This window comes from Athalia rosae, chromosome 5 (genome assembly GCF_917208135.1).
Source record: "Athalia rosae chromosome 5, iyAthRosa1.1, whole genome shotgun sequence".
Lineage (NCBI taxonomy): Eukaryota > Metazoa > Arthropoda > Insecta > Hymenoptera > Athaliidae > Athalia > Athalia rosae.
The window spans coordinates 16,755,013-16,781,800 of record NC_064030.1 but is presented as its reverse complement, the minus strand read 5'-3'; the positions used below and the strand labels follow the sequence as shown (position 1 = coordinate 16,781,800).

General features: G+C 39.8%; 1 protein-coding gene across 2 annotated transcripts in view; it reads left to right on the top strand.

The window, feature by feature from the left end:
- Positions 1 to 26,788, top strand: part of LOC105687249 (PDZ domain-containing protein 4-like) — an 80,770-nt gene that overhangs the window by 31,131 nt on the left and 22,851 nt on the right. Inside the window, exon 1 of one of the 2 annotated variants that reach the window (XM_048654970.1) lies at positions 7,468 to 8,717. The exons of the other annotated variant lie outside the window; for it this stretch is intronic. Within the exon in view, the coding sequence (XP_048510927.1) occupies positions 8,706 to 8,717 (12 nt within the window). The 5' untranslated portion in view covers positions 7,468 to 8,705. Of the gene's footprint in view, positions 1 to 7,467; positions 8,718 to 26,788 lie in introns of those variants that run through there. 2 annotated transcript variants of the gene reach the window in all.

The window sequence follows — 26,788 nt, the reverse complement described above, 5'->3', positions numbered from 1 at the left end:
TGAACGTTTACAATTACCCATGTATAACTATACGTGTACAGCGATAACACAAAGGAATGAGAATAGAAAATGTATCGAAAAAAGGAGGAGAAAACCAGAACGTAAAAAAAAAAAAACACAAACAAAAAACTGGCTAAAGGTACGAGAAGAGAAAATAAGAACGGCAAAAATACGCCTGCAATCTTTTTTCTAAGCAACGTCGGGGAGGGGGTGGGTTTTTTTTTTTTTTTTTTTTGGTCGTCGCTTTTTTTTCTCTTTTACTTTCGCTCATCTTTGCTCTCTATTTTTTCTTCATTCGTCGTCGTTTGTTCTGACTTTTTAGTTTGAAAATCAGAAGTAGAAAAAAGAGAGAGAAAAAAAAAGAAAAGAAAAATACGTAAATTCGGAGAGAGAGAACTGGGACGAAAGATTTTTTGGCGATGAAACCAGCTGCAACGATTCCGGTACAATAGATGCGGCAACGACCCCCGTCCCCATTTCCACCCCCCCTCATCCCCCAACACCGTACTTACGTACTTCTCCCTCTGAAGAAATCTTCATTCTCATCACTCAGATATTATGTGCATGTACAACACCTACGTATTATTTTTCAGAGCCACGTTCCCTGTTCTCTTTTTCCTTCTCAAGTTTTTTCTGTTTTTCAATTTTTCAATTTTTCTTACACTTTTTTTAGCTCTTTTTCCTCCTCGCATGTGTTCGTACATACGTACCTACATACCTGTGGATGAGGGAGAGTAGTTTTTTTTTTTTTTTCCATACAAAATTCGACAATTTTTTAACTGAATTTTTGATGACCGATTCGATAATAATCGATGCAGCTTTTATTTCTATTGTCTCTGAATGAAAGTCGTGCGAAATTGAGTTATGCACAGACACTTTTACGAATACCATTGCTTTTAGTTTCGCTTTTCAATTTTTCATTTTTTAGATTCTTTTACTTTGAAATTCAATTTTTTCTTTTTTTTTTTTTTTCTGCACCTCCCTCCGCGATTCTTCGATATTACAACTTGTAAGAGGGAGAGCGAGAAGAACGAGAAGTTGAAGAACGCGTTCAGAATCCAGACGACGTTCAGGAAGAGAATGAATAATCAAAGAATATTGCTTCGGTACGTTTTGTAATTAAATCTGTTACTCGTGAAAACTTACTTTTCATTCTTTTTCGCCGTTTTTTTTTCGTTTCTTTTTTTTCCCATTCACATCATCCCTCTCTCTCTCTCTCTCTGTATCTCTCGGTCTTCTGAATTCTTCTCGTTCGCTCACGTAAGTGAAAAAAGAAAAACTTGAGAAAAGACCAAAAATGAATATAAAAAAAGATTCTCACCCTCCGATAATTTCTCGCATCTAATGTTCGAGATTATTTCGACATCCGTCGATTTCTGTACCGTTTGAACAGTGACTGCAATGATGATGAGAATTTTTCTTTTTCTTATTGAACTAAAAAAAAAATCAAAAAAAGAAGGGAAGAAAACGAAATCGCACGTCGTTTATCTGTGCGTCATTTCTTTCTTCATAGATGAATTTTTCTTATTTTTGGCAAAGTAATAGAGAGAGAGACGAGGATGTGAAAGAGAAAAGAAAAAAAAGGAAATTCGGAATATAGGTGATATTTGTACATAATGGTCGAAATGTGAGCCATAAAATTATATTTATGGGGTCTATCGTATATTGAATTAATACATATGTACAATATATATGTGTATGTATATAGGGTTTCCGTTAACAGCTGCTGTTCGAAAAATACATACATAAATCTATGTATAATGCATTTACGTGGACGATTGTTATGCGTGTATACGATAGGGTGGGATAAGGTGCGACGAGTACATATAACCGTTGCAATAAATATCAGCATATACGGAAAAGTTGAATGGAGAGGAGAAAAAAGAAAGATAAATAATCGAACGATCGCTATAATTTATCGATCCGAATCCAGCGAATGTCGAAGATATATTTTTTGGCTTTCGTTTCCTTCGGTTTTTTTACCATTTTTTTTCTCTCTCTCTCTCTCTACTCGGATATTCCCTACCCTGTTTCGAATTCATTGAGATTTCGTAAGCGGCGAAAAATGGCGTAATTATTAACCGAGTCACGTTCAATCTGTACAATTTCATGGACCGGCGCGTTTTTCGGTTCAGTTTCCTATTTATAAGAAAATCAGCGAGGATCGGAACGTCGACAAGCGTCAACTCCGATATCCATTTTCATTTTCATCTTCGTTTTCATTCGAACCGGGGAAACTTTTCAAACCGCTGAATATCGGCGGTGATACCGTTGATCTAAGTTTTACACAGGGTATAGGTATACGTGTATTTCACATTGTGAAAATTAAGAAAAGCAAACTTGGCATGACGTGCCCGTTTTCCATTTTTCTCTTCCCCTCCACATTTCGTGTCCCGTTCCCTCCCCCTTCTCTCCCTCTTCAGGGGTAAAAAGAGACGAGAAAAAGGGGGAAAAAAAAAGCGGGACTACGTCGCTTCTCGCAATTTCTTACGTCCCTCATCTCCATCCCCTTCTTCAACCGGTTCGTTGGTTTCACTCCGAAGAGAGGTTTTCATTTTTCTTTTATTTTTACTCTTTGGAGTTTTCGAAATTTTCTTCTTCCTATTCCGATTCTCTTCTTTATTTTTCTTCTTCTACGTTCTCCGTTATTTTTGAAACCCCAAGTTTTCGTGCGTGTGCGAGAACGTATAAACCGGGAAAAGCGTGTTTGGCAAGGTTCATTGGCAAACCGGACGCGAAACTGGGAGCCCTGAAACGTGCTAATTTTGGGTCAAGTCCCACGTCCGTTCGTTGAATATAGTCCTCTCTCTGCACGACCACGCCTCCCCCTCGTCCCACTTTTTTCCTCCCTTCGCGCCCTCCAACCTCCCCCCCTCCCCCCCCGAAAAGCCGCTCGCTTAACCCTTCCAACCTTAATTCCAAATCCTAAAACATTACGCAAAACTGACATAATTCACGCCCGTTTAACGCACGGTAATAAAATCTACCGTAAAAAAGAAGAATTAAATGAAAAAAAGAAAAAAAAAAAACAACGGACGAACTCTTTTTTCGTTTCGTTGACTCCATTTTTTTCCTCTCTCTTTTCTTTTTTTCTCTCGTTCTTTCGAGTGGTCTCTTAATAAGGCACCGGATTAACCTAATTTTCTTTTTTTCATTTAATCTACTCTCTTTCCTCGGTGCGAAACGTCACGTTTTTTTTAAGAACTTTTCTGATACAGACATACGTGTCGCTGTTGCATGTACGCAATAACTTGTACATAGGTAGTGCAAAGCCCATGTAATCGTGTGGTACAGAATTTTCGATTCGACCCCCGTAATTCGATAGGGTATAGCTACACGGGGTAAGAGGTCGGGTGGACCGAAAGTGGTGCGAAAATGAAACCGTACTACGGGGATACATAATGCGGTATATAAACCGTCGATGATATACATACCATACGCGTATACCTATGTACACTGTTTCGTCAGACCTGAAGAAAAATTCGATATTTTTCATACACTTATATTATACTTATTACGTGGGGTATTTTACGCCAAATGGGACACGATTCTTTCTTTTCATTTCGTTCACGTTCTGACCCCATGTGGCTTTTTCCCCTCTCTTTTCATTCTTTCTTTTTTCTTTACATTCTTTCCCCCCCTCTCTCCCTTTCTTCGGGGGGTTCAATTTTTTTTCTTCTCTTCATTTCCAGAAATGAAATGCGTAAAGAGAATTCGATGTGAGAAATAAAAGAGATGAGACGGTGGAGATTGAAAAAAGAAAAAAATCAGGAGAATAAAGTGACGTGAAAAGTACAAGGGAATAGTTAAAAAAAAAAAAAACGTCGAGGTATTAGATTTTTTTTTCTTCCGTTAACCCATATATATGCACATAAAATGCGTGCGCCGTATAGAATACTGTGGTATGACCTCCGCACGCGGCGAAACGCAGGGCGCGACGTTAAAGTGAAGAGCCTGACGACGACACTTGACTAACTTCTCTACCGTAAAAGCTTCCTACTTTTCGTCGGTGGTTGTGTGCGTCGTATAGATACCGCGGCGATGCTGACGTTGCTGTACATATTTATATCGGTATGCATATACTTATACCCGTAGATATGTGTACACGTGTATACGTGTACGCGTTTTATATCCTCAACGAAGAATTTTGAATATTCTTCGGATGGATCGTTCTAATCAGCGTAGGTCATGGATCGAATCAAGATAGAATTTCTCGAATAATCGAACGATGAATGGCAAAAAAAAAGACCAATTTTTTATCGCGAACAATCCAGAGTGAACTTTCACCGACCTCGCGGGTCAGTAGGGAATGTGATTCCGAGACGAACAGTCCTTTTCCGTTTTTTCATCCGACGAACGGGTAACGAGATATTTAACAAAAACAGCGAGCCAATCAGGAGAGCGCTTGGGACGAATTCATATTTGCCGCCATCTTACCGGCGCGAAGGAGGTGACGCAGTATCCGAGATGTTCAGCTACGATGGACAAGCCTCTCACCGATCTCGCTTAATCGTTGAATATCTTTTTATCTGTTCGTCGGATGAAAAAACGCGAGAGGACTTTTCGTTTCAGAATTGCACGCTCTACCCAACCGCAGAGTTGGAAAAAATTCTTTTTGGACACCCTGTGTGATACGCGTTTTATTAGATAGCGCGAAATTATCTTTGTCGCAGATAAAAGACCAGTAAACGATTTGTTGTACATAATTTGACGAGTTTTATACACAAATGGGTGTTTATCGGTAGAGGAGGAGTACTACCGTTACACTTTAGAGGGTACGAGGGACTTCCCGGAGGTGCGAGAAAACGCGGCGAATAGCAAAAGGAGGAAAAAGGAGAGGGAGAGAAGAAGGGGATTATTCTGGAAGGTCGTAGTCGGTGAGATTCGCTGCTTTTGCCGCCGCTGTTGCTGATGCTCGTCGTACGTACGCATGGGGTGAGTTGTGCACTTGCACTTTGAAGGTAAAGCGACAGACGGTATAAAGTACAGATTGCTGGAGCTCAAACCAAACCACCGCTAAACTCTCTGCCGGCGCTCCTGCTGCTCCTGCTCTGGATGTTCCTGTCGCTCTGTTGCCGTTCCCTCAGAGACGCGAAATTTGACTTCTCGTTTCTGCAGCCAGCCTTTGGATGCACCCCGATTCTCCATCTCTCTCTCTCGCTCTCTACCTCCGTATTAACATCTGACGCCGGAGTGGTAGGTGGGTAAGCTAGTCTAGTTCTTGGACCTTTCGTGTTTGACTTTCCCTCTTTGCTGCAGTCTCTGATGACTGACACGTTTTTCTTCTATGTTTTTGTTTTCTTTTTTTCTTTTTGTTTTTGTTTTTTACTCACGTTGGCAATCTCTTAGAATCGTCAACCCTTACGTAGAACGATGAATAATTTGATGAAAATTTGACGTTTCAAATTTAACCGTAATCGCAGAGTCGGGATTTTATGAGAAAAAATCTTTCTTTTCCTTTTGCAATGTAAAATTTATATGCGAAAAAATATGGCCCACGAAGAGTCGATCCTCAGTTGGGTTCCGATTGCGTACCTCGATATAAAGGATCGAAGGAGGTAAGAATGTAAAAAAAAACAAAAAAAAAAAAAACTTGGGCAAAGAAAAAAGGAGGAGAGGAGGAAGAAGAAATATGCGAGGTGCCGGAATAGGGATCACGTATACATCGGATGGGGTTGAAAACGCACGCATCGCAGGTATACCTGGTATAGGTTTTCCTATACCGTTGACAAAATTGATCGAATAAATTTCGAAGGTTTATCCAGCCGCAAAGGAGAGACGAGATGAGACGAGATGAGATGAGACTGACTGACTCTGAATCTGACTAGAGGAAAGGCAAACGAGAAACTCCTCGAGAAATATAGGTAGATATATACCTATCCTATCTTGTACCAATATCCGTATCATCGACCATTTCTTTTTTTTTGTCTATTTCTCTCCATCTTTTTTCACCTTTTTTTTTCTATCACCCAACCAAACCTGTAACTAAAATCTAACCTCTGCATCTCGCGATCCTATTCCGATCCCATCAATTTTCAACCCCCGATTTCTTCAGATCAAATAAACACGTCGATTTTTCTTCTGTTCTTTCTATTTTTCGAAAATCCTTCCAAATCGTCATCCTGATTCAATTTTTTTCTGTTTTTTTTTTGTCTTCTCTCTCGTTTTTTGAAATGTATAGTACGAAATGTATATCGTTCCTGTGAATCGGTGAAAGAAAAAAAAAATTGTTCGTCGATTCGACGCGACGACGAAGGAAGAATTTCGTTGAAATTCTCTCGCACCGTCCACCGCATTTTCATGACAAAGTAAGTAGAGGTGGAAGGTATAAAAATAAAGTAGGAGTAGCAGGAGTATCGATAACTAATAAAATTGATGAAGTGTCCCGAGGGATCTGTCCACTGGATATATGTACAGATATATAGATGGACAATTCTCAATGCGAACCTGCACGCCATAGAGGAAACGGATGAACAGGACTTTGGCGTCGTTTCGGGAAGGGAATGCAATATACATGTCCAAGGTGACAAATATCTATCCCTAAACGGAGCCAGGGGAGGTATGAAATCCTATTTCTTTCTTCTTTTCCTCATCTCTCTCACTTTCTTCTTTTTCTTTTTTTTTTCTCCTTTTCATGAAAAAGTGTTGTCTTCGAACCACCCCCAAAATCAAACAAGTAATTCTGTGTATAATTTTTCGAGTTTTTTTTTCTTCCAAATTGCAAAAGAGCACATAGATAAAAATCAACAAATTTTTCGTTTACGTATAAAAAAAAAAAAAGTGCGTGGCACAAAGAGTCGACAGCGCAGTGCCTGGAATAAAAGTAGACACCGCACAGCTGTGATCCGGAAATTTTCTTTTTTTCGTCGTCGTCGGAGGAGGAGGAGGAGGAAATCACGCCCCTACGGGTTTTGCAGAATCTTATTCGAAAAGTATCGCGCGCGTAGTCGTATTACCCCCGAAACGACGGCGACACCCTTTTTCCCTTTTTCCACTTTTACTTGCAGACCAGAGCCCGGGTTGTACCTATACCATTTCAGATGAAATGGTATATCTATACCGCGATCTAAACGTGGGCGAACGCCGATCACTCGAAAATTCGTTCATTCGTTCCTTATTTAGAAAATCGAATGAGGGTGCACGCCTCAACGCTTCGAGGGCTTCGCATCCGCGGCGCGATGCCGAAATTTGACCGTTTCGAAATCCAAACTAACAGCGATTTCTCTGCTCCATTTTCTTTTTCCTCCCGCAAACGACACCCGACTTTTCATTTTATTTTCTATTTCATTTTATTTCCCAAACTTTTACTCGAGATTTATTTTTATTTATTTTTTTTCTCTTTCGTTTTCTCTTATCGTAAAAGTTTGGAAAAAGCTCCGCTTTCTTTGGTCTTTCGTTCGCCGCGACTCCGCGTTGAGAAAAAAAAAAACAGATCGAAACCAAAGAATAAAAAAAAAAAAAAAAAATTCGTAGCGTGTAAATAATTTGTCTCGTCGATTAACTACACGTCGTTTGATCCCAATCGAAATAACGGCAATCCCGCGATAGAAACAAGAATTAAAAGCTCAGCTTTTTTTTTTTTTGGTTTTAACCTCGGTTTTACCGCCGATTTTTATCATAGAATATCCGAACGCGCACCCATCGCCGGGTACACGTGACACGCGAATTTCAATTTCCGCAAAATTTGACCGGAAGTTGTCCCCGTCACGGTGGCACGCAGCTAGATATGTACGTATATAAATAGAAAAAGCAAAAAAAAAAATGGAAAAAGCAAAAAATGACGTACAAAATGAAAAAAAAAAGAAAAAAAAAAAAACAACGAGGCACAAAGGGGAATGTTCAAAGTACGGAAGAGAGAGAGAAAATTGGGTATTTGAGCCGTGCGTTCATATAAAACGAATGAATTTATTCCAAAGCGCGGTAAATTGGTGCGATTGGAAAAGTGAGTGCTCGATGATTGGGAAGGGGCGGGCGTGTACCTGTAGATATGCATCCCAAAAAAAAGAAAAAAAAAAAAAAGGAAACTAAAAAAAAAAAACTGCACGGGTCTATTTTATTAAATTTTTTTTCTCCATTCCCAGCTGGAACGTTTTCGCCCCTAGTTTTTCAACCCGCGACGCGTCGCGAGTAAGATATCTTTTCCCGCAAGTCCGAGGTGGATTGAGAAAAATTTTTCCAAATTATTGAAAACCATTTTTAGGAAAAAATTGCAAACACGCGCCGCTTTCGTACACCCTGTATAACGCGCACGGCGATACGTAGATATGCATATCTCCACGTGCACACATGTGCGGAGTGAAAATCGATTAACGTCGCGTCTAGCCCTAGAGTGGAAGGCACGTACATAATGTAACCGAATATATAGGCAGTTTCGCTATAAGTTGCCGGGCTGTGTTACACGTATATCGGGAGGAAGAAGAAGCATCGGCGGAACCGAGCGAGTGAGCTCGCGCAACGTTCTTCTTCCACTTCCGCGTCTTCTTCTCGTTCCTTCCGTTTACACGTGAGTCATCTTCCGTACCTACCGCACCTATATATATATATATACATCACTCTACAGTTCTCAGATAAGAGACGCTAACTTACCCCGCGGTTGCCTCGGGCATTGTGTGTGTGACGGTTGGACGTCGATTATTATACGTCCCCCGATCTGCAGTCAAAGACTACGACGACTACTACCACCTCCCGCGACCGATCTCTCTTACATGGAAAACCAGGTATGTATAGGTACGCCGGGTATATTATCATTCAAATGTTCACGGTCGTCCACGTCTCTCTTTCCCCCCGGGGGATATATCCCCTCTCGACAGACAACGGCGAACCAGTTCGCTTATTTTCAAACCCGAAGCCACCGCATTTTTATCGCTCATTTTTGTCGAGATCGCATTTTTCTAACTTTTTTTCTCTCCATCGCCGATCGCGAAAACCAGGACGACGATTTTTTTTTCTTTCAATTTCGAGACAGTCGATACGACGATCGTGTCAAAAAGGGTGCAACCCTCAAAATGATTGTCACGTGATTTTAAAACGGAAGTTCTGATTCCGAGAGCTTTTTTATTTCGCGTTCAATTTTTAGTTTTATTTTTTTCTCGAATTCCAAGACAGTGGATAATACGACGATCGTGTCAAAAAGGGTGCAACCCTCGAAATGATTGTCACGTGATTTTAAAACGGGAGTTCTGATTCCGAGAGCTTTATTTCTTTCACGTTTAATTTTTTTTTTATGTATTTTTTTGAAAAATTTCTCGACTCTGAGAGTAACGTGTAATTTTTTCATACCTGCGGAAGTGTGAGCGCTCGCGAACGTTACGGGTATGAGGAAATAGGAAAAAGGTGAAATGAATTGCGAGAGACTCTGGGTAAAAGTCCCTTCCAACGTTGAAACAACTTTCGCTGAACAGAGTTTTCAAATAGTTTTTGATCTCAACCGTGCGATAATATTGTGTGCCCTCGCAGCAAAGTATCAACGAAGGCTAGTATTTGCCCAGCAGCCCGCTTTTCATACCCCGTTTCTTCCTTTTCTTAGTTTCTCTCTTTCTTTTTTTTTTCTTCTTCTTCTTACTTTTTGCCTTATTTTTTTGTTCATTTTTCTTTCTCAGTTTCGCTTCTTCAGCCGCTCTTCTTTCTCATTCCTCTCTCATATTTCTGTCTTATAGAAAACTTTAGAGAAATTTGAAGTAAAGAAACAAAAAAATGTTTAAAAAAAAAAACAAGGAGAGAAACGACGATTTTTAATACCCGTGCTTATAGACGACGTTACTGTAATATACATAAGACATGGGGGGGGGGGAAGGAAAAAAAGAAGTGTAAGAATTTCAGTTCTCGTACAAAGCAAAGCTCCTTATTTTTCCAATGTATATACGAAAAACTTATAATTCTCCGTCACCTTCAACTAAAACTTTAAAGTCCTAAAGGAAAAAACTATCTTTCGCAACAACCAAAGTTTCCCTCATTTCTTATACCGAGTTTGTTCTATCGTCGTATTATATATCTTTCATTCGTTTCTCGTATTTGAATATAATTTCGTTTTCCGCCAGTGTGCGGTGATTGTGGATGGAAAAATTGAAAGAGTAGCATCGTGAGATTCGTTTTTCCTTGAAAAAGAAGTCGGGGGGGAACGATTGAAACATCGGTATCCACCCCCGATCGCCCGGGAGTATAATGTATCTAGATCCGTCTCGAGACGGACATTTGCAAACCGGTTTCCAACCTAACCCCGGATCCCCCAACCCGCGCGGAGCTACATTCAACTAACGTGGAGAGGAGAAGTGACGCGGGAACACCCCGTGACATATTATAATCTCACTTCCTACTAACCACTTGATACGGGGCTACAAATGTTGCGCGTAAATTTTCTCGCCCTCCCATCCCCTCCTGCGCCAACGTCGTCCAAAAGCTCGCTTTTAGCTTCTCCTCTTTCTCGCTTCTCTTCTACCTTCCCTACTTTATTTTTTTTTTTTTTCTGTTTTTTCTCTTCTCCTAATTTTAACCCACACCTCCTTAACTCCGTATACTCCACGGTTTCTACAAATTCAACACGTGCTACCGACGACTTTATTTTACACGACAAACGACAACCACGTTTGTACATACTTCTATTTTCGCACTTTCTACACCAAGTTCAACGGGCTTAAATTCTTTCAATTTTTCATTCTCCCTTTTTCACATTCGCCTCTTTTCTCCTCCTCCTACTCCTCCTACTCCGCCTCGTTGCGGCGGTAGGAAAAATTGAACCCCGATGAGTAATATTTCAATTACCCGTCTAGTACTGACGATTTTCAAAGAAGCTTAACTATTATTAATTTTATCATTATTATCGTTATTGTTATTATTATAGTTAAGCTCTTCCTCAACGTGGTTCGTTTCGTCGGAATCGTTACGTCGGACGATGCGAAGATTTGATTAATTCAAATCTTTGCTGAGAAAATTGTGAAATTATTTATTTATTTTTTTTTTTTGCGGTTTGGGAAAGAAGATTGGCCAGTTTTTTGGTAGCCTATTTTTTCCATCGTAAAAAGGATATTCCACGTATCTTGATATTTTCTCATTCAATCGGGGATTTACGATATCGTTATGGAAATCTTTGAGACGACGAGAGAAGAGGAAAGAAACGCTGGCGTAGTCAGAAATATGTAGTAATTTTATTTTCCGACTACGGACAAACAAATCCATCTAATTATCCGATGGATATGAAAAGGAAGATATAAAAGTAACGCGGTCGTTGTACGCGATTAATTTATTATCAGATCTCCGAAATCTATCAATGTCACATCCGCCCCGGGATAGGGTATTACAATACGTCCAGATCAGCTGCTCCTGACGATGATCAGCGGACGATATAACGGCGTAATATGCTACCTCTGATTGTACGAAATTTTGCTATCTAATTGTCACGAATAGTGAGAAGAGGAAATTGGGAACAATTCGTAATTACCGAACAACGTTCGTTACCCCACTCCACCCCCCACCCCCTGTGTATGGGAGATTCTCGTGTAAAATCAACCAACGATCTCGTCGACGGTCTGAAGAAATTTTGGATTCTTTTTCGGTTTAAAATTATCAAAAATTAGAAGCTCAATTATGCTTTGAAAAATTGTTCGATCTGCCCCTATTTGAAAATAAAACAAAAAAAAAGAATTTCGAGTTTTCCACAAATTTTGCAAAAATATTTTTTCGGAGGGTTGGAGGAAGAGAGTAGAATAGAAAAGGGAAGGAAAAATGGAAGAAGAGAAAAATTAAGAGCGGTGAATTTTCGACGAAATGACCCATAGAGATGTACCTAATCCATAGCGAGCGACGTGTAGACGGATAGTTTTACAGGAGATGCTGTTTCCGACTAAATCGTTAATCGATATCGTTTAGTCCTTCAGCTTTATCAGTTTCAGATGTAGCTATACGTACAGGTGTTAACGTATAGTGCAGCTAAATCACCCGTCCGAATAGAATTGACGAATGTGCTAGCGAGCTTTTCGAGCGACCCAACCTAATCTGAATAGATTTTCGAGCGTTAGTCGTGGATTTGAAAAAAAGCCTCTCGGAATACAGGGGAGGGTTACGTGGGGTTGGGGGTTACATAGTTTTTACTCTTACAATCGCGATGTAAATTTAATAATTAAAACAGCAATCAACGCAGACTCTACTATTCAAGGTCTTTATAATTACTCGTGACCTCTTTTATACATTTTCATTTTCTTCCTCTCTTCCTTACTTCGCTCTTCTTCATTTTCTCCTTATTCTTCGTGCTCTTTGTTATTCATTTGTACAGAAAGCGGAGGGGGCGAAAATCGGAAATAAGAGAAAAGAAGGGAGGTAAGAAGGAGGACGGCGGACGGGAGGGAGGGAGGGGGGAAAGAGCGACGAAGGGAAAAATGCGGGGGTTGTAAGTCCTTCGTTAGTTGAATTGCTGTTTAAGATATCGAGCTTTAGTATATAATAAAATAATGAAATGAAAACGAGAAACTCAAATCCCAACGTATTATTGCCCCGGTGCAGCCTGACTGCCTCGTGATAAAGACAAATGGAGAAAAAAAGAAAATTTATGAAAAAAAAAAAAATAAAATAAAAAAGAAGTGGAAAGAAAAGAAAAATGGAAAAGAAATGAAAAGAGAAATATCAAGCTTTTTTCACCGTTCAATTAGCCGAGCGACCGTGTCTTATTATCTGATCGTGGCTCGCAGCACCGACCTCCTTTTTTGATTATTATCATTAACATTATTCTTACTTGACTTATTTATTTGTCGTTAAATTTTCATATTTTCCGATCTCCACCTTTTTTCTAATCTCCCTCTTTCTCCCCCCTTCCCCCCGCACACTCGGACTCCGCGACACCGACACCCTTGAGTCCCGATCTATCTGGTAGAGTTTCTCTCTTGATCGATTTTTTCTCGGGTTGACGAACGGGAGCGTCTCATATGTACCGACCGGACTCGATTTCTGGTAGTTTTTTTTTTTTTTTCCTTCGTTCATTTTCTTCATCTTCTTCCTTTTTCTCTTTTCTTTTTTTTCTTTTTTGTCTTGTCGTCGCGTAATCGTCGTTTTATTCATGCCCATTCCGAAAATGTGATAAACATCGAACATCGTTGACTTATACATTACTCTACCCCCGCACACGAATCGTGCAACGTGATTTATGATCTTCTATGGGTCCTTTTTTATCTCTTGCTTTTTTCAGTTTATCGAAATTTCGTCATTTTCCTTTTTTTTTTTCTGGTTAATTTGTTCATTCAGGTTCGCCGTTTTTAGAAAAGCTTGAACGAAAATTTGAAGGAAAAAGAATCACGACGGGGTCCGCAATTCAATCAGACGGCTTCCCAGTTTTTGATAAAATATGTAAAAAATCGAATGACAGTTTTGTTTTTTTTTTTACAAAGCATGCCTGTCTCTACCGATGATCGATAAAGTATGAAAATTCCGCAACGCATTTGTGGCAAAGGGTGTATCCCGCATAACTTCACATTCTCTTTATATCTTTAAATATGTATCGAAGGTATATAATATAAATATATTATATACATACGTACTTCTACCTTATGTACTTGTGCAGTACATAAGGTGTACATACAGGACGTTCGCTTGGGCAGTGGGTAAAGTAAAGTAACACAAAGGCTCAAATGGAGTGTAAATTTACCGGCTTTTTTTAGGCTAGTGGGAAGAGGGGGTTACATAAAGGGATGAATCGCGAAAACAAGGCTAAGGATTTATCCCTCTTTGCCTTCAAGTTCTTACACTTACATAGGTATGAGTATATATATATACTTCAATGTCTTGGAAGTAAATTATTTTACATGAAAAATACGCGATATATTTAATACATGCGATGCACATGTATGGTGCGTTCGATGTCCGAGCTACCGTCGCCATTTTGTTGTTCATTCTTTCCGCTTCGCAGTTTTTGACTTGATTCCCTCCTCACCTACGAGGACGTGGTTCGTTTGGAGGGAAGTAAACGATGGTAAAAAATTGACGAACTTCTGAAACGGAGAATATTTCAAAGTCTCGAATCGTTCGCAAATTTATAGCAAATTTTTCAAACGAATCGTTCGCAAATTTATAGGAAATTTTTGCAACGAATCGTTCCGGTATTCGGGGAATGATTATAATCTTGAGTAAAACTGTAACTCGATTACCGCAATATCTGACGGTGGCTCGGGGGATACTCGAGTAACTCACTTTGAGGTTAACTTCGAAAGCCGAGTCTATTCAACCTACGGCGATAATCTATAACAGAGTAACTCACCGTAGGAAATTCGTGACGTCGCGGTATTAATGTAATTACTCGCAATTTCAACTACTGTTACGCGTGTCATATGTCCGTGAGTAGGGAAGAAGGAAGCAACCCTCAAAATCATGACGGATGTAATTTTAGAACCGATGAAAATGCGAGAAATAAAAAACGAGTCCGATGAGGGAGACCAGAGTGTTCGGGGGATGATGTTTTTTTCTTTTGCTTTTTTTTTTTTTTTGTTTCAATGAGCAAAAACCGATGTACACGAGTTGATAATCCGTTGAGCACGATAAAATGTGAGTTTTGTGCTCAGCGATTATATTTTTTTGAGAGAGAAAGAGGTAGAGAAAAAAAACGGAATGGGGGACGTTTATATAAAATTACTTGATTTATATTGCGAAAGAGCGATCCCCAGGGACGTAAGGGGATTGCGGCAGATATAGGGGGAGAAAAAGATATTTCCCATGGATTTCCATATATACTGTAGCAATATGTGCGCCGCATCAAATCCGCGCAAAAACCCCTTTGGGTCCCAAAGCGTCGTTACGCGCCCCCGTCGCCACGCGCTCTGGATACTTTTTTTTTCTTTCCCCCCCCCCTTCTCTTTTATTCTCCACTTCCTTCTTTTTCCTACTCACATATTTATAATCCGAATATCTGCGACACCGCGAGGCGAACACAGCGATATTTGACGTACGTTGTCGCATGGCCTCGAAAATGTCAAAATTTCGAAGAGTAAAAAATGAAAAATAATCACGCCTGGGCAATGAAAATATTTTTTTTTTTGAAATTTGACCGTGCACGTATAATCTGATTCCCGTTAATTTTTTACGTACATATATTTTTGATTAATCATGACGATTTATTACACGGTAAAAATCAAAACGAAGCGAATGAAAAATTTGAAAAAAAAATGAAAATACTATACGGTACGCGTATAACACGTACATAGGTATATAACACGTATATATGTATATCTATATATCGTTGACCCGGTTATTTTTCCGGGCGTAAAAAATTCAACGTTGCAACGCGGTAGATATCCCGCGTCGGCTGTGCACGGAACCAGAACATAAGAGAAAAAGCACGAAAGAAAGGAACCGAGGGAAAAAGTTTTTTTTTTTTTTCTTTTTCGAGTAAAAAAATTTCCCACAATCGCAACGATCTATGTACAAAATGTAAGAATAGAAATATTAAAAGTTTTCAAAAAAAAAATGAAAAATTTGTAAAACTAATAAAAAAAAAAAATCACCAAGATTCGAAAGGTGGTTTGAAATTTTGGAGAGGAACTTTTCGTTCGAACTTTTCCAGTTTTTTTCAATAATTTTTTTTCTCCTCCGTGCTTTCTCTTCGTCTCTCGTAAGGTCGTTACGTAGACGTAGTGGAGAGAAGCGCGACTCGATTCCTCCTCCCTCATCTCGTTTCTTTCGAGGTTCGGGTTAAAACCGGAAACGAAGGCGCTAACCGGAGATGAAGGCAGAAAGGCGAATGATTACTTAAATAAACCTATGCAAGGAGGACGCTTTCGTAAATCAGAGTAAATTCGTCCGATTCGCGTACCTATGGGGAATTAAATCCAAGAAAAAAAACAAAAAAGAAAATCGGTATGAAATGAAAATATTATTTTTTCAAGCAAGATAAGAGTGCGTGATAATTTATCGTTTTCCTTTCTTACTCGCTTCGATGCAATGTGACGTGTATATATTTCATATACATCTGTGTATCAAGCTCGTGTATATTACGTAAGGAAGAAATGCACTTTGGAGGATCAACTCTAAATAATGAAAATTCTTAACAAAGAAAAATATATATATTTATTCTCGAAATTAAAAGTCGGGGTCTCGGGGTAACGACGAAATTTCTTTTTGTTTGTTTCCGTCACTTTTTCGTATCATGCGAAAGAGAAGGTTATTATTTCTTAACTTTTTCATAACTTTTATATTTCATTTCTCTTTTTTTTTTTCTCACTTCTTTTTCCTCTCTTCCTTACCATGATCAAAAGTGGGGTCGCGATTCTTTTCTTTTTTTGAATTCGCTCGTTCGTTTCCCTATTTATTTATGTCGTTATTGTTTAACCAGTTTTCCGCTAGATGTCGCCATTTTGTTAATTTGCAATATCGTCGAATTGACGAAATCCTGGGGGTGAAATTGAAATCTCCGAATCAAGAAAAATCTTAAACTGAAAAAGGAATTAATCTTTTTTCCAAATAATCGAAAGTATGAAATATGTTGTACACTTGCGTTGATTTTTCTTATCGTATCTCACGTTATTTTATTCAACTCTCTTCTATCCTAATTTTATTCCGACTTCTCCCTACTTTATTCGATTTTTTTCGTTTTTTTCTTCACAAATTTGTGTTCAGAGGAGAGAAAGTTTGAAAAACTTTTTCCTTTTCTTCCCCCTTTTTTCTTCATCCCAGTTTTTTTCCATGCATAGCGATCCGCTTGAAAAGATCAAGTTAGACGAATGACGAATTTGTTTTCTCCTATTTCGCGTTCGTCTGCATCAGAATATATCAGAAAATCGGAAATTTATCCTTCATCATGAGGTTCCGGGGGAAAAAAGTTATCCCCTATACCTATACGGTCTGTACGCGTGTTTCTTGCTTCTCTTCTCCTTTTCCTTTTCCTTCTTTTCCTTTTTCTTTTTCTTATTCTTCTTCGTCTTCTACTTTACCTCTATGCAGTACGTAAGAAATACGACGAGTAGTTTCTTTACTATTTAGAAAAGTTTTGATTCCTTGGAGAGAGAAAATTCAAAGCGAATCGGAAATCCTGTTCGAACCTGGCTAGACTCTGATTAACCTTTCTATCCCGTTTCACCCCCATTTTACTTCTCTATATACACGTAGATATCGGTACTTGGATATATTCTCCACCGCCTTCCGCACCGCACTGCCTTTTGCTGGATCAATCGATTTTTTTTTCCCCAGAATCTTTGAAATTACACGTTCCTCGTAAAAGCTCAATTTTTATTTTCTGTATTTCTCCCTTTTTTTTCTTTTTTTTTTTTCTTTTAAGCAGCGACAGAATTGGCCGAAGAATGAATTCGAAGAATCTCGATCCGAAACGGAAGTGGCTCGAAACCCTCGTGGTGGAAAATAAAAAGTCACGGGGTTTTGATAAAAGTTGAGACTAAAATATATCCGTCAGCTAGTTTCTCGTGACAGGCGTCCCAATTTCGACGTCGACCGTCGACGTCGGACTCGTTTCGTTAACGTTCGGTGTTAACAGAACGAGGGGCCGGTGGGGGGGGAGGAATGAAAAGAAAAGAAAAGAAAAGAAAAGAAAGGAGGAAACCGGAAGTCGTCGTTTTATAACACAGAGACTCGGCTTCTCCGCTCCCGTTCATAATTGAGCCAAGATATTAATCGATTCATTTTACTCGATTTTCTTTTTTTCCCCGAGTCGAGTTTAAACAATCAATCGGAAGTCGCTAATTACCCTTTCGTTGAAATAAAAGAAACGGAGAGAACGGAAGGGGGGGGAGCCAATGAGAAGTTGAACCGAATATCGAATGACTCTTTTCGCGCGGGTATCGCAGCTCGGAAGGGGGCGAAACCTTTTTTTTTTTCTCTTTTGAAAATACGATTTTGTTGTTCCGAAGATTGTCGTAGAGAGGAGAAAAAAAAAAAAAAAAGAAAAGGCGTCGACGGATTCTGTGAGGCTGCGTAAAAATTCTCGCGAGAGATGAACGGGCGTCGTTTTTTTTTTTCCTCTCTTACTCTTTTGAGGAAAGAGGGGAAAATGTAATTGGCGGGAATCACAGGAAAAGCAGAATCCCCTAATACCTAATATACGATGAGGCCTTTTACGTCGACCCGCGGTCAAACTTCCCCTTTACCATCCCTTACCTTAGGTATACGGAGAGTTACACTTGCACGGAGTCCGAGACGTCCCTAAATCCGGAGCTAACTTATACCTAAATCCTAAACCGAATCTCTGCGATGCGTTCGACGACCGCTGCAGCCTCCCTTCCTTCTTCATTTTCTCTTTCCGATTTCCTCCTTCCTCTTTCCTCCTTCCTCCTTTTTTTCTTCTTCCTTCCATTGTACCGCAACAGCGTTACCACCGGTCTCTATACTCCACTTCGCATGGTTTCCTTCCCTTTTTTTTTCCTTTTCTTCCTACCTCCCTACCGGTCCTCACCCTCGTTCCCTTTTCACTCTATTCGGCGAGGAGTTTCCGTATAAATCCAGGAGAAACGGGCGAGTTCGGCGGTCGGGTCTTCGTCGGTCGCTAATGATGTCCGAAAGAAAGCACTTTGTTTTCACTTCCAACTTCGGAGGTTCCTCCCTAACGCGAAAAATATCGCTGACGATATAAAGCAAGCCGCGGATGCGCCGCTGCACCGTCCCGACGTGAAAGTAAAGTTCGACAATTTTTTCAAAATTCAAAAATAAAAAAAGACGTCTCATCGATTTTGCCAGCTTTTTTCTCATTTTTCTTTATAGTGAAATCGATTCGGAAAAAAACGAATATGGATGAATTTTTTTATGGGCCGATTTGTCAAAAAATCTACCATACATGTGTAGGCGCACGGCGGGTTACGTACGGCCGTTCTATGTGACGGTTAAAAGCAGGGGTTGATCCGCGAGTAAATTTGGCGAACGCCTCTGACGGAAATTAAATTAGATCCGTGGGATGACCCCCACTCTGACGACGACAAAGTGCTGGGCGTATATTATACCACGGGATGTAGAGGACATTCTTCCATAGAAATTAAAAAACGAAAGAATGTAGACCGTTTCAAAAAAAAAAAAAATGGAGAAGCGAAGCGAATGGGAAAGGAAAAGTTACAAAATGACGAATTTCAGAGCGAGAAAGTAAGATAGACAAAAAAAAAAAAAATGAATAAACAGGAGAGAAAATATACTAGATAAAAAAAAGAAAAAAAAAAAAATGGGAGAAAGAAAGAGGAAAAGACGCCGCGTCGTGTCTTCCATCCTTCGGATTCGATAAAGTAGTCTAGATCAAAGTAAAGCGAAAGGTTTTTTTTTTTTTTTTTCTCTTGCTTTTTCGGCGAGAGAAAGGAAATATTTTTTGCATACATTACGTATACATGTAGATAAAGCGATAGAATTTGTAAAATTTTACCATATTTTTGCGGCTTCTTGCGTACGAAAAACGTTGAACCCGAAAAAAATAGAAAAACCGAAGGGACGAAGATTGGAAAAGCTGGTTTTCTTCCTCCCATCTAATTATCGTATGAATAATATTTTCGATCGAGTGATTATCCCGCACGTGTGAAAACGAAGGTTAAAAAAAAAAAAAAAAAGAGAGAAATAAAATGAAGAAACCGTTGAAGACGATCGCCTAAAAATATGATCAGCTTTTTCGGGAGGGATGAAAAGCTCTTTTCGGTAGCCCCCCGTACAGTATAAACGCGTAATTCCTGAATGAGGTTAACATTACAGGTCAAACTAGGTATTTTATATCCCGCGTATACGTAGCCGGGATAACCCTGCTGCTGAAAGTTAGCCGACAGTTTTACCCTCTCGAAAAGGAAAAGAGTGAGAACAGAAAAAAAAAAAAAAAAAACGAAGAAAAAAAAGACAAAAACGAAGAAAAAATCCACCCCACGGAGAGGGACGATCTCCCTGTCGTAAAAATGACCAGACATAAGATGCCGGCAGCGTTCGAGAGAACTGACCGATAAAAATACTCTCGAATGAAATGCCTGCAAAAAAAAAAAAAAACCCTCACATATTATATGCCAAAGTGGATTTTGATTATTTTTTCTCCTTTTCGTGAGGAGAACAGAGAAAAAAAAAACAAAAGAAACGACGACGTCGCGAAAAAATCAAATTCAAGATCCCCGCGCATTCGGATGTCGATGAGAATATTTTATTCCTCATTTTTTTTTCATCCTCATCCCTTTTTTCAAAGTTTGAAGGGTTTTCGTCCGTCAGGATTGGCTGCAAATGTTACTACGCGTACGCGTATGCATATTGATATTCAAATTTGAAAAAAGTAATAATACAAAAAGTGAAACGAAGACGAAGAAAAAAAAAGAAACGTAAAAAGGGGGAAGAAAACTTTGGAATACGGGAATGAGAATGGAAAACTGAGGGTACGGGAGAGATCCATCGTCTGGAGTACGTACAAAGCTATTGTGTGCTCGTGTCCAAGTGGCCTGAAATTTATATTCTACGTATACATATATACATATATATACACGTATATTATTCGAGTTAGGATTCTCATTTTTTTAATTTGATATATCTTTCTTTATTTATATACACGCATATTATGTACTCGCGTTGTATGTGGTACATAAAAAAAAATTTTCTCTTCGAGTAGGTACTTGTAACGAGCAAAAATATAGTACGTATATTTTACATTACACGATATAATAACCGAGACGAGACACGTGCGCCGCGGATATTCGTAAATTTTATGATAATATTCGTACTCGCATACATATCCGGATATAAGGTACGCGTCCGAACGACGAAGGAAAAAGTTTGATTCTTCTTATTCGCTTTTTTCTTTCTTTTCATTTCTTCTTCACTTTCCATTTTTATTACGTGTGCGTCGTCACGTGTGCACCGATCGTACGGGAATTTCGATACGGACGAACGATTAGGAAGTAGAGAGATGAAAGAAGAAAAAAAAAAATCGAAAGAAATAACATAATTTGGAATTTGGAAGATTTTTTGTACCCGGGTGAAAATTTCGTCGATCTGTTTCGCACAGTTTTTTGATTTTCTTCCTTCGCACAAATGTTTTCCACATCTGTACGCATCGACGAAAGAATTTTTCAAAAATTCTTTTCGTACGGTGTGCCGTCGATCGTTTGAAAATCGGTTTCGAGGTGAAACGATGGCTTTCCTTCTTTTTTCTTTTTTTTCGTCGTGAATTTTTAGCGTAAGAACAACCCTCTTCGATTTAGTACCCGCCTGTCTCTAACCCGCGTTATCCTCCGACCCCTAGAATCTAAGTGGAGAGGAAAAAGATGTCTGAATACGGGATCAGCTGATATATCGTTTTACATTTTTTCGTCCTTTTTTCAACCTTATTCCTACGTACCGGTGTAACTTCTTTTACATTTTTTTTTTTTTTTTTTTTTTTTACATTCATTTCTTCCATTATTTATCATCGTTATTATTATCAGTTTTTTTTTCCTCTCTCCTCCTTTCCCTTTTGACAAGATCAAGCCCTGATTGGATAAAGCTTACGTCTGGATTGGATCCATTTGTACGATTTTACTCGTCGTTACGAAAAGCTTTTTCATTTTACCTTCGGCTACGAGAAAACTGACTGGGTTGCGCGGCGGGTTTTGCGGCATTGAGGAATAGAGAAAAAAAAACAAAAAATGAAATGAAATGAAATGAAATGAAAATAAAATGAAATGAAAAAATAATTGTGATAAAAATGAATTAAAATGCACAGACAAAAAGAAGAAGAAGAATTGTTCTCCGCATTGTTGTTTCATTTTATTGTACGTACTCGTGTTTAACACAGTGTATCACGTACGTACGTAAGTCATGTTCAAAAATCAAAGTATAGGTGTGTTGAAAAAGTTGTTCGCTAAGAATAAAATGTGCGTGTGTACGTACGTAAAAATTGAAGCAATTTAAAACACGAACACCTTGATAAAAAGCACAATTATACTTTAATACGTATGTAACGCGCTCGCTAACCTGGAGATGGATATACAAAAGTTATAAATGTGTAGTATACCGCGAACAGGTATATGCACGTGAAGGTACAACCTATGCTTTCCAACACTCGAGTAACTCCTGCCTTATATTGTAGCGGTGAGTTCATTGTACTTTTGCATTGTTCCATACCTACCTACCTACCTCAGTGTATGGAGAAAACACAAGTAACTCGCGCGTTTCTAGACAACGCGAATTTTTCTTATTTTTTCTACTTACTTTTTGCAAAAACATTTTTTTCTTTCTTTTTCTTTTTGTTGTTGTTGTCGTTTTTCTTTATTTTTCCTCGCCGCTGCCGGTGCGGAAGGTGTTTCGCTATTATTCTTCACATCGCGGTATCGCATCGCTTTCTGTACACGTGACGCTCGACTTTTCTTTTCCCTAATTTTTTTATCCTCTTGTCCTCATTTTTGTGGGTTACGCCCTTCGGATCCTCGTACACCCTCCGTACACCGTTTGATCTGAAATTTGATTTCTTTTTTCCCGAATTTGGAAAGCCTCAATTTTTTGAACAGGATTTTCTTTCTCCTCGTATCCGGAAAAACCGATTTTTTTTCGTGAAAAAAAATTTTTCTCCCCGAGTCTTCCAGGAATATTAATATTTTTGGATATTCGAAAGACGTAGGGAAGACTACTCGATGCGTATTAAATGTATAGGAAACCCTCCGTGCGTTGGTTTTGTTGAGGGATGGAAGGAAATCTTAAAGAAGGAGAAAAAAGAATGCGGAAGAAAATAGAAAAAAGAAAAGGGAAGCAAGGAAGGAAGGAGAGAAAGAAAGAAAGGAAAGGGGGGTGAGTCCCAGGGGTACTCTGTAGTGCTCGTGAAGGTGGAAATCCTTAAGTCAATCAGAAGGGATTACTTGTGGCTGCTGGAGTCCTGGAGGAGAAGAAGAGAGAAAAAAAAAAGAAAAAAAAAAGGACGAAGAAAGGGAAAAGAGAGAAGGTCCTCCTACGAGGTGCTGCGTGATGCTCCGTCGTGTTCCGTACCGCCGTACAGCATAAACATTTTTCTTCCATTGGTTCGCGGGGCTCCGTGCGCCGCACACGTCGCGAACGAATTTTATTCTATATTTTTTTTTTTTTTTTTCTTTGGTTTTCGCTTCTTTTTCTAGTTCGGCCATTCGATTCCCTCAACGCGCCCTTCAAAGGAACCGTCGCGTGTCTGTACCGCCGGAGAATAATGTGGAGAAAAAGAAGGCAAAAGGAAAAGGAGGAAAAAGGCGAAGAGAAAGAAGAAAAGTAGCTACCGCGGAAAATTTTTATCCCATCGTTTCGTACGGTGTAAAATTTTTTGACCCTAGGTCCTTGAATTACCTAAATCCAAGGTTGATTATCTCGATGAACCGGAAAACGGAAACCTGGTCTCGTTTGCATCGGAATACTAGAATGGCAAAATAGTGTACATCGTGTGTCGTTATTTTTGATACTCATCTAATTAACAAGTGGAATTAATTTTATCGCTCTCCGTCGAATGTCGTCAAGAGGAGAAGAGGAGGAGGATGAGGAAAGACGGAAGAGTGCGGAAAATGAGAGAGAAGGAGAGAGAGAGACAAAAAAAAGGAGAGAAAGAGAGAGAGAAGTGAGCGGTGTTGCCCTCCCCTTCTCGCCACCCCCGCGCCACTTTTCCCTCTCGGTAAATGAGAATATTTATGCGAAGTGCCGCTAACAACCCTATTAGTAAGAAATTTCTTCTCTCGACTCAAATTCCCCAACCCTCCGCACCCTCTGAACCTGCAACCCCCGATTGAAGAGTCAGCGCCTCGGCGCGGCGTCGCGACGCTACGTGACGCGAACGAGTGTTGCGACGCCTCGCAACCTTTCGCAGAGGTACCGAGTAGTTAGACACGTATTTCACCTAACTATATACCTCCACATCGCCCAACGACCTCGAAAAATATACAAGTTTGATTCCGATCGAAACCAAGTTGCGAGTTGCTCGAAAAACTGCTTTTTGCTTTCCTCTGTATAACACCTAAGCTATTGCGAAGTCTTCAAATTTTATATATAAAACTACCGTTTACAAGGTGAATAAATACATGTACGACGCGGCCTGATTATCGAGTACATGACAAGAGAAATAGACGAAGAATAAAAAAAAAAAAGAAAGAAAGAAATGGATCAAGCGGCTCAGATTTCTTGAAATATTTTACGTGGCGTTAATTCGTTTCCGATTATACATATGTGGTGGTGCCTGTGTCCCCGGGGTTAGAGCATGTTGTACGGCTCGTTAACCACCTCGGTTGTGTTCGCCGAAGAAACAAGCGAGACACGGTTTTGCGGCGGTATAGGAATTTTTCGTTTTTTATTTTCGGTTTTTTGTTTTCGGTTGTTCGCTTTTTTCTTTCAGCAGCACCGCAGCGGCGGAATTCCAGATTTTTCTGCCGCTCTCATCGCGCTTATACTTATATTCCATTCGTACTTATGGTTCGTTCGCGCAGCTTTTCGCTATTAATATACCGCGAGATCGCTTTGTCCGTTCGCGTTATATCCCCCCGTACCCTAGGCTACTTCTTTTCCTCCTTTTCCCATTGCTTCCCTTAAATTCTTCCCGGCTCTTCGAGATGTATTTTTGTACGTACACACGTACATTTTCATCGATTCGCCATTTTACCCGACTCGAAAATATTTATCGTCCCGAAGAAAGAGAAGTATTTATTATCGCGTGCATGCTACGTGCCCTACGTACAATCCGATAAAATATATCTCCTCGTATGCCGCGGTTTTATAAAAATCTCCAAGCGAAACGAAAAATCGAAAGAAAAGAGAATTTCGAAGCACGCGATAGGTTGGGATGCACAAACATGGCGGCGTACCGACTCGTCACGTGACCGTAGATCCACCAATAGAATTTGATATCGTTCGATTTATCGATAGAAACACATCTCGAAAAGGAACATCTACCGTTCCAACGCCACTCGCCTCCCATTGGCCCAAATTTGACGACCGCTTCGCCCCGATTGGCTGCCGCTGCTCGTTCGAATCGACCGCAAATGCGCTTGAAGATCGTCGGTTTTTAAACGCTGATAACTTTTCGAAAACTTCACCTAAATCGTCGAAATTTAGCTGAAATTGAAGCCCGGACCTTCCGCTTTCGGAACTGGGTCTCCTCCGATCGAAAATTTATCTCCGACGAACGGCGGTTTTCGGGGAGAGAATGTTTCTCCCCGACGACGAGGACTTCCGGTAGCTCGAGGACCGTCCGTACGCCGTAAGACGGTAACATCCGTTCCAGATACTTGGGACTGAAACGAGCCCTTTAAACGGGGATTATTGCGGAGGACCCGTTTCCATCCTGGGTATTTTCGCGCTACGTGCTTTCCTTGCGGGATTAACTTTATACCCTTCATCCTCGTGAATGACATTGTTACTCGGACTTTCTCTACTTCTGTCTAATGCTTTCTAATCCTGATGCGGTTTCATTTCCTTGTATAAATCTCGTACGGCGACCGCGTGACACATTCCACCGCAAAATCACGTCAGCCGTCCCGCAGGATCCTGCGTGACGCGTTGAACTTGATAGAATTTAGGAAAATTCTGACGTTGTATACGTCCACGAGAAAATTGAAACGCCTTTTCTATTCGCGTCGTTTGACGTTATCTCCTTGTAAAACGGAGAGGAAAGAAAAAAGAAAAAAAAAAGATACAGTACTGCAAAAAAAGGGAGGTGAGAGAAAATCGCTGCAGCTTCTTCGATAATCCGTAACAGGAAGATGAGGAGGCTGATCGGGGCGAGTGCGCGGAAAGCGAAAGAAAAATAAAAGAGAGAGAGAGAGAAAAAAAAATATAGAGACGAAAAAAAAAAAATTACCTAGGAAAGTCTTTTGAAAAACTGAAGCGATAAATCGTTCACTGTCGGACGCATAGCACCGTATAACTTTAGCTTACGCTCTATGGTAGAACTAAAAACAGAAGAGCCTTTGGTTTATTTCTTATTCTATATTTTTTTTTTCTTTCTTTCTTTCTTCTCATTCCCCTCCGTCTCTTTATTTTTTTTTTTATTTACATATTTTGCCTTTTTTTTTTTCTTCATTCTTTCCGCTCATTTTTTTTTCCCCCCCATTTCTCTAATTCTGCATGAAAAATGAGTTCTTTTTACACGTAGCTATATTACGCATGTGTGTATACCTATCCACGTAAATTGCGTATGTGCCGCCGGTGTAAAGGAGTGACGGGAATGATATCGGAGTGTAACTGCGGTGAATGGTGAAGATAAAACGCCCCGCGGTCAGAGAAGTCCTGCGGGCGGAGATCGCGGTGGTTGTTTTTTTTTTTGCTCCCGCATTTTATTCTCCTTCCTTTTCGATTCGGTCTTTTTTTTTGCTCTTGATTTCATTTTTGTTATTATTTTTTGTTGTTTATGTTTTTTTTTTTTCTGTTTTGTTTTTTATTATTAGGGGAATGCGCGAAATGTGCGGAATTATGAGGGAAAAACGTTGCGTACGAGGCAGTCCATATATATATATATACACACATGTACGTGAGTTAGCAGCAGACCACTTGTCCGGCATAATCCTCACCCGGTTTTCCTCTCCCCCATTTTCCCGGTTCCCGTTTCCCGTTTCCCGTTTCTCGTTTTCACGTTCTCCGTTCACCACCCTACGCCGTGCGCTCGCTACTTTTCTACGTACACACTTTTTTCTCCTACCCACTTCCATGTACGCGTACACTCTGGCTACGTATACATGGTATATACTTTTATTCGACTCTCTAGTTTCTTCCGTGTAACGTACATTATAATATCATCCAACGTCCCACCGTGTGTCGCGTGATTACCAACTCGCTACCGTACCCGTAACATTGGGTACGCGGTGTACGCGCGCAAAATTTTTGTCTAGTTTTTATCCATCTGTTGAAATTAGTCCTTGCCTTTTTTTTTATCGTGGAATAAAGGCTGTGTACT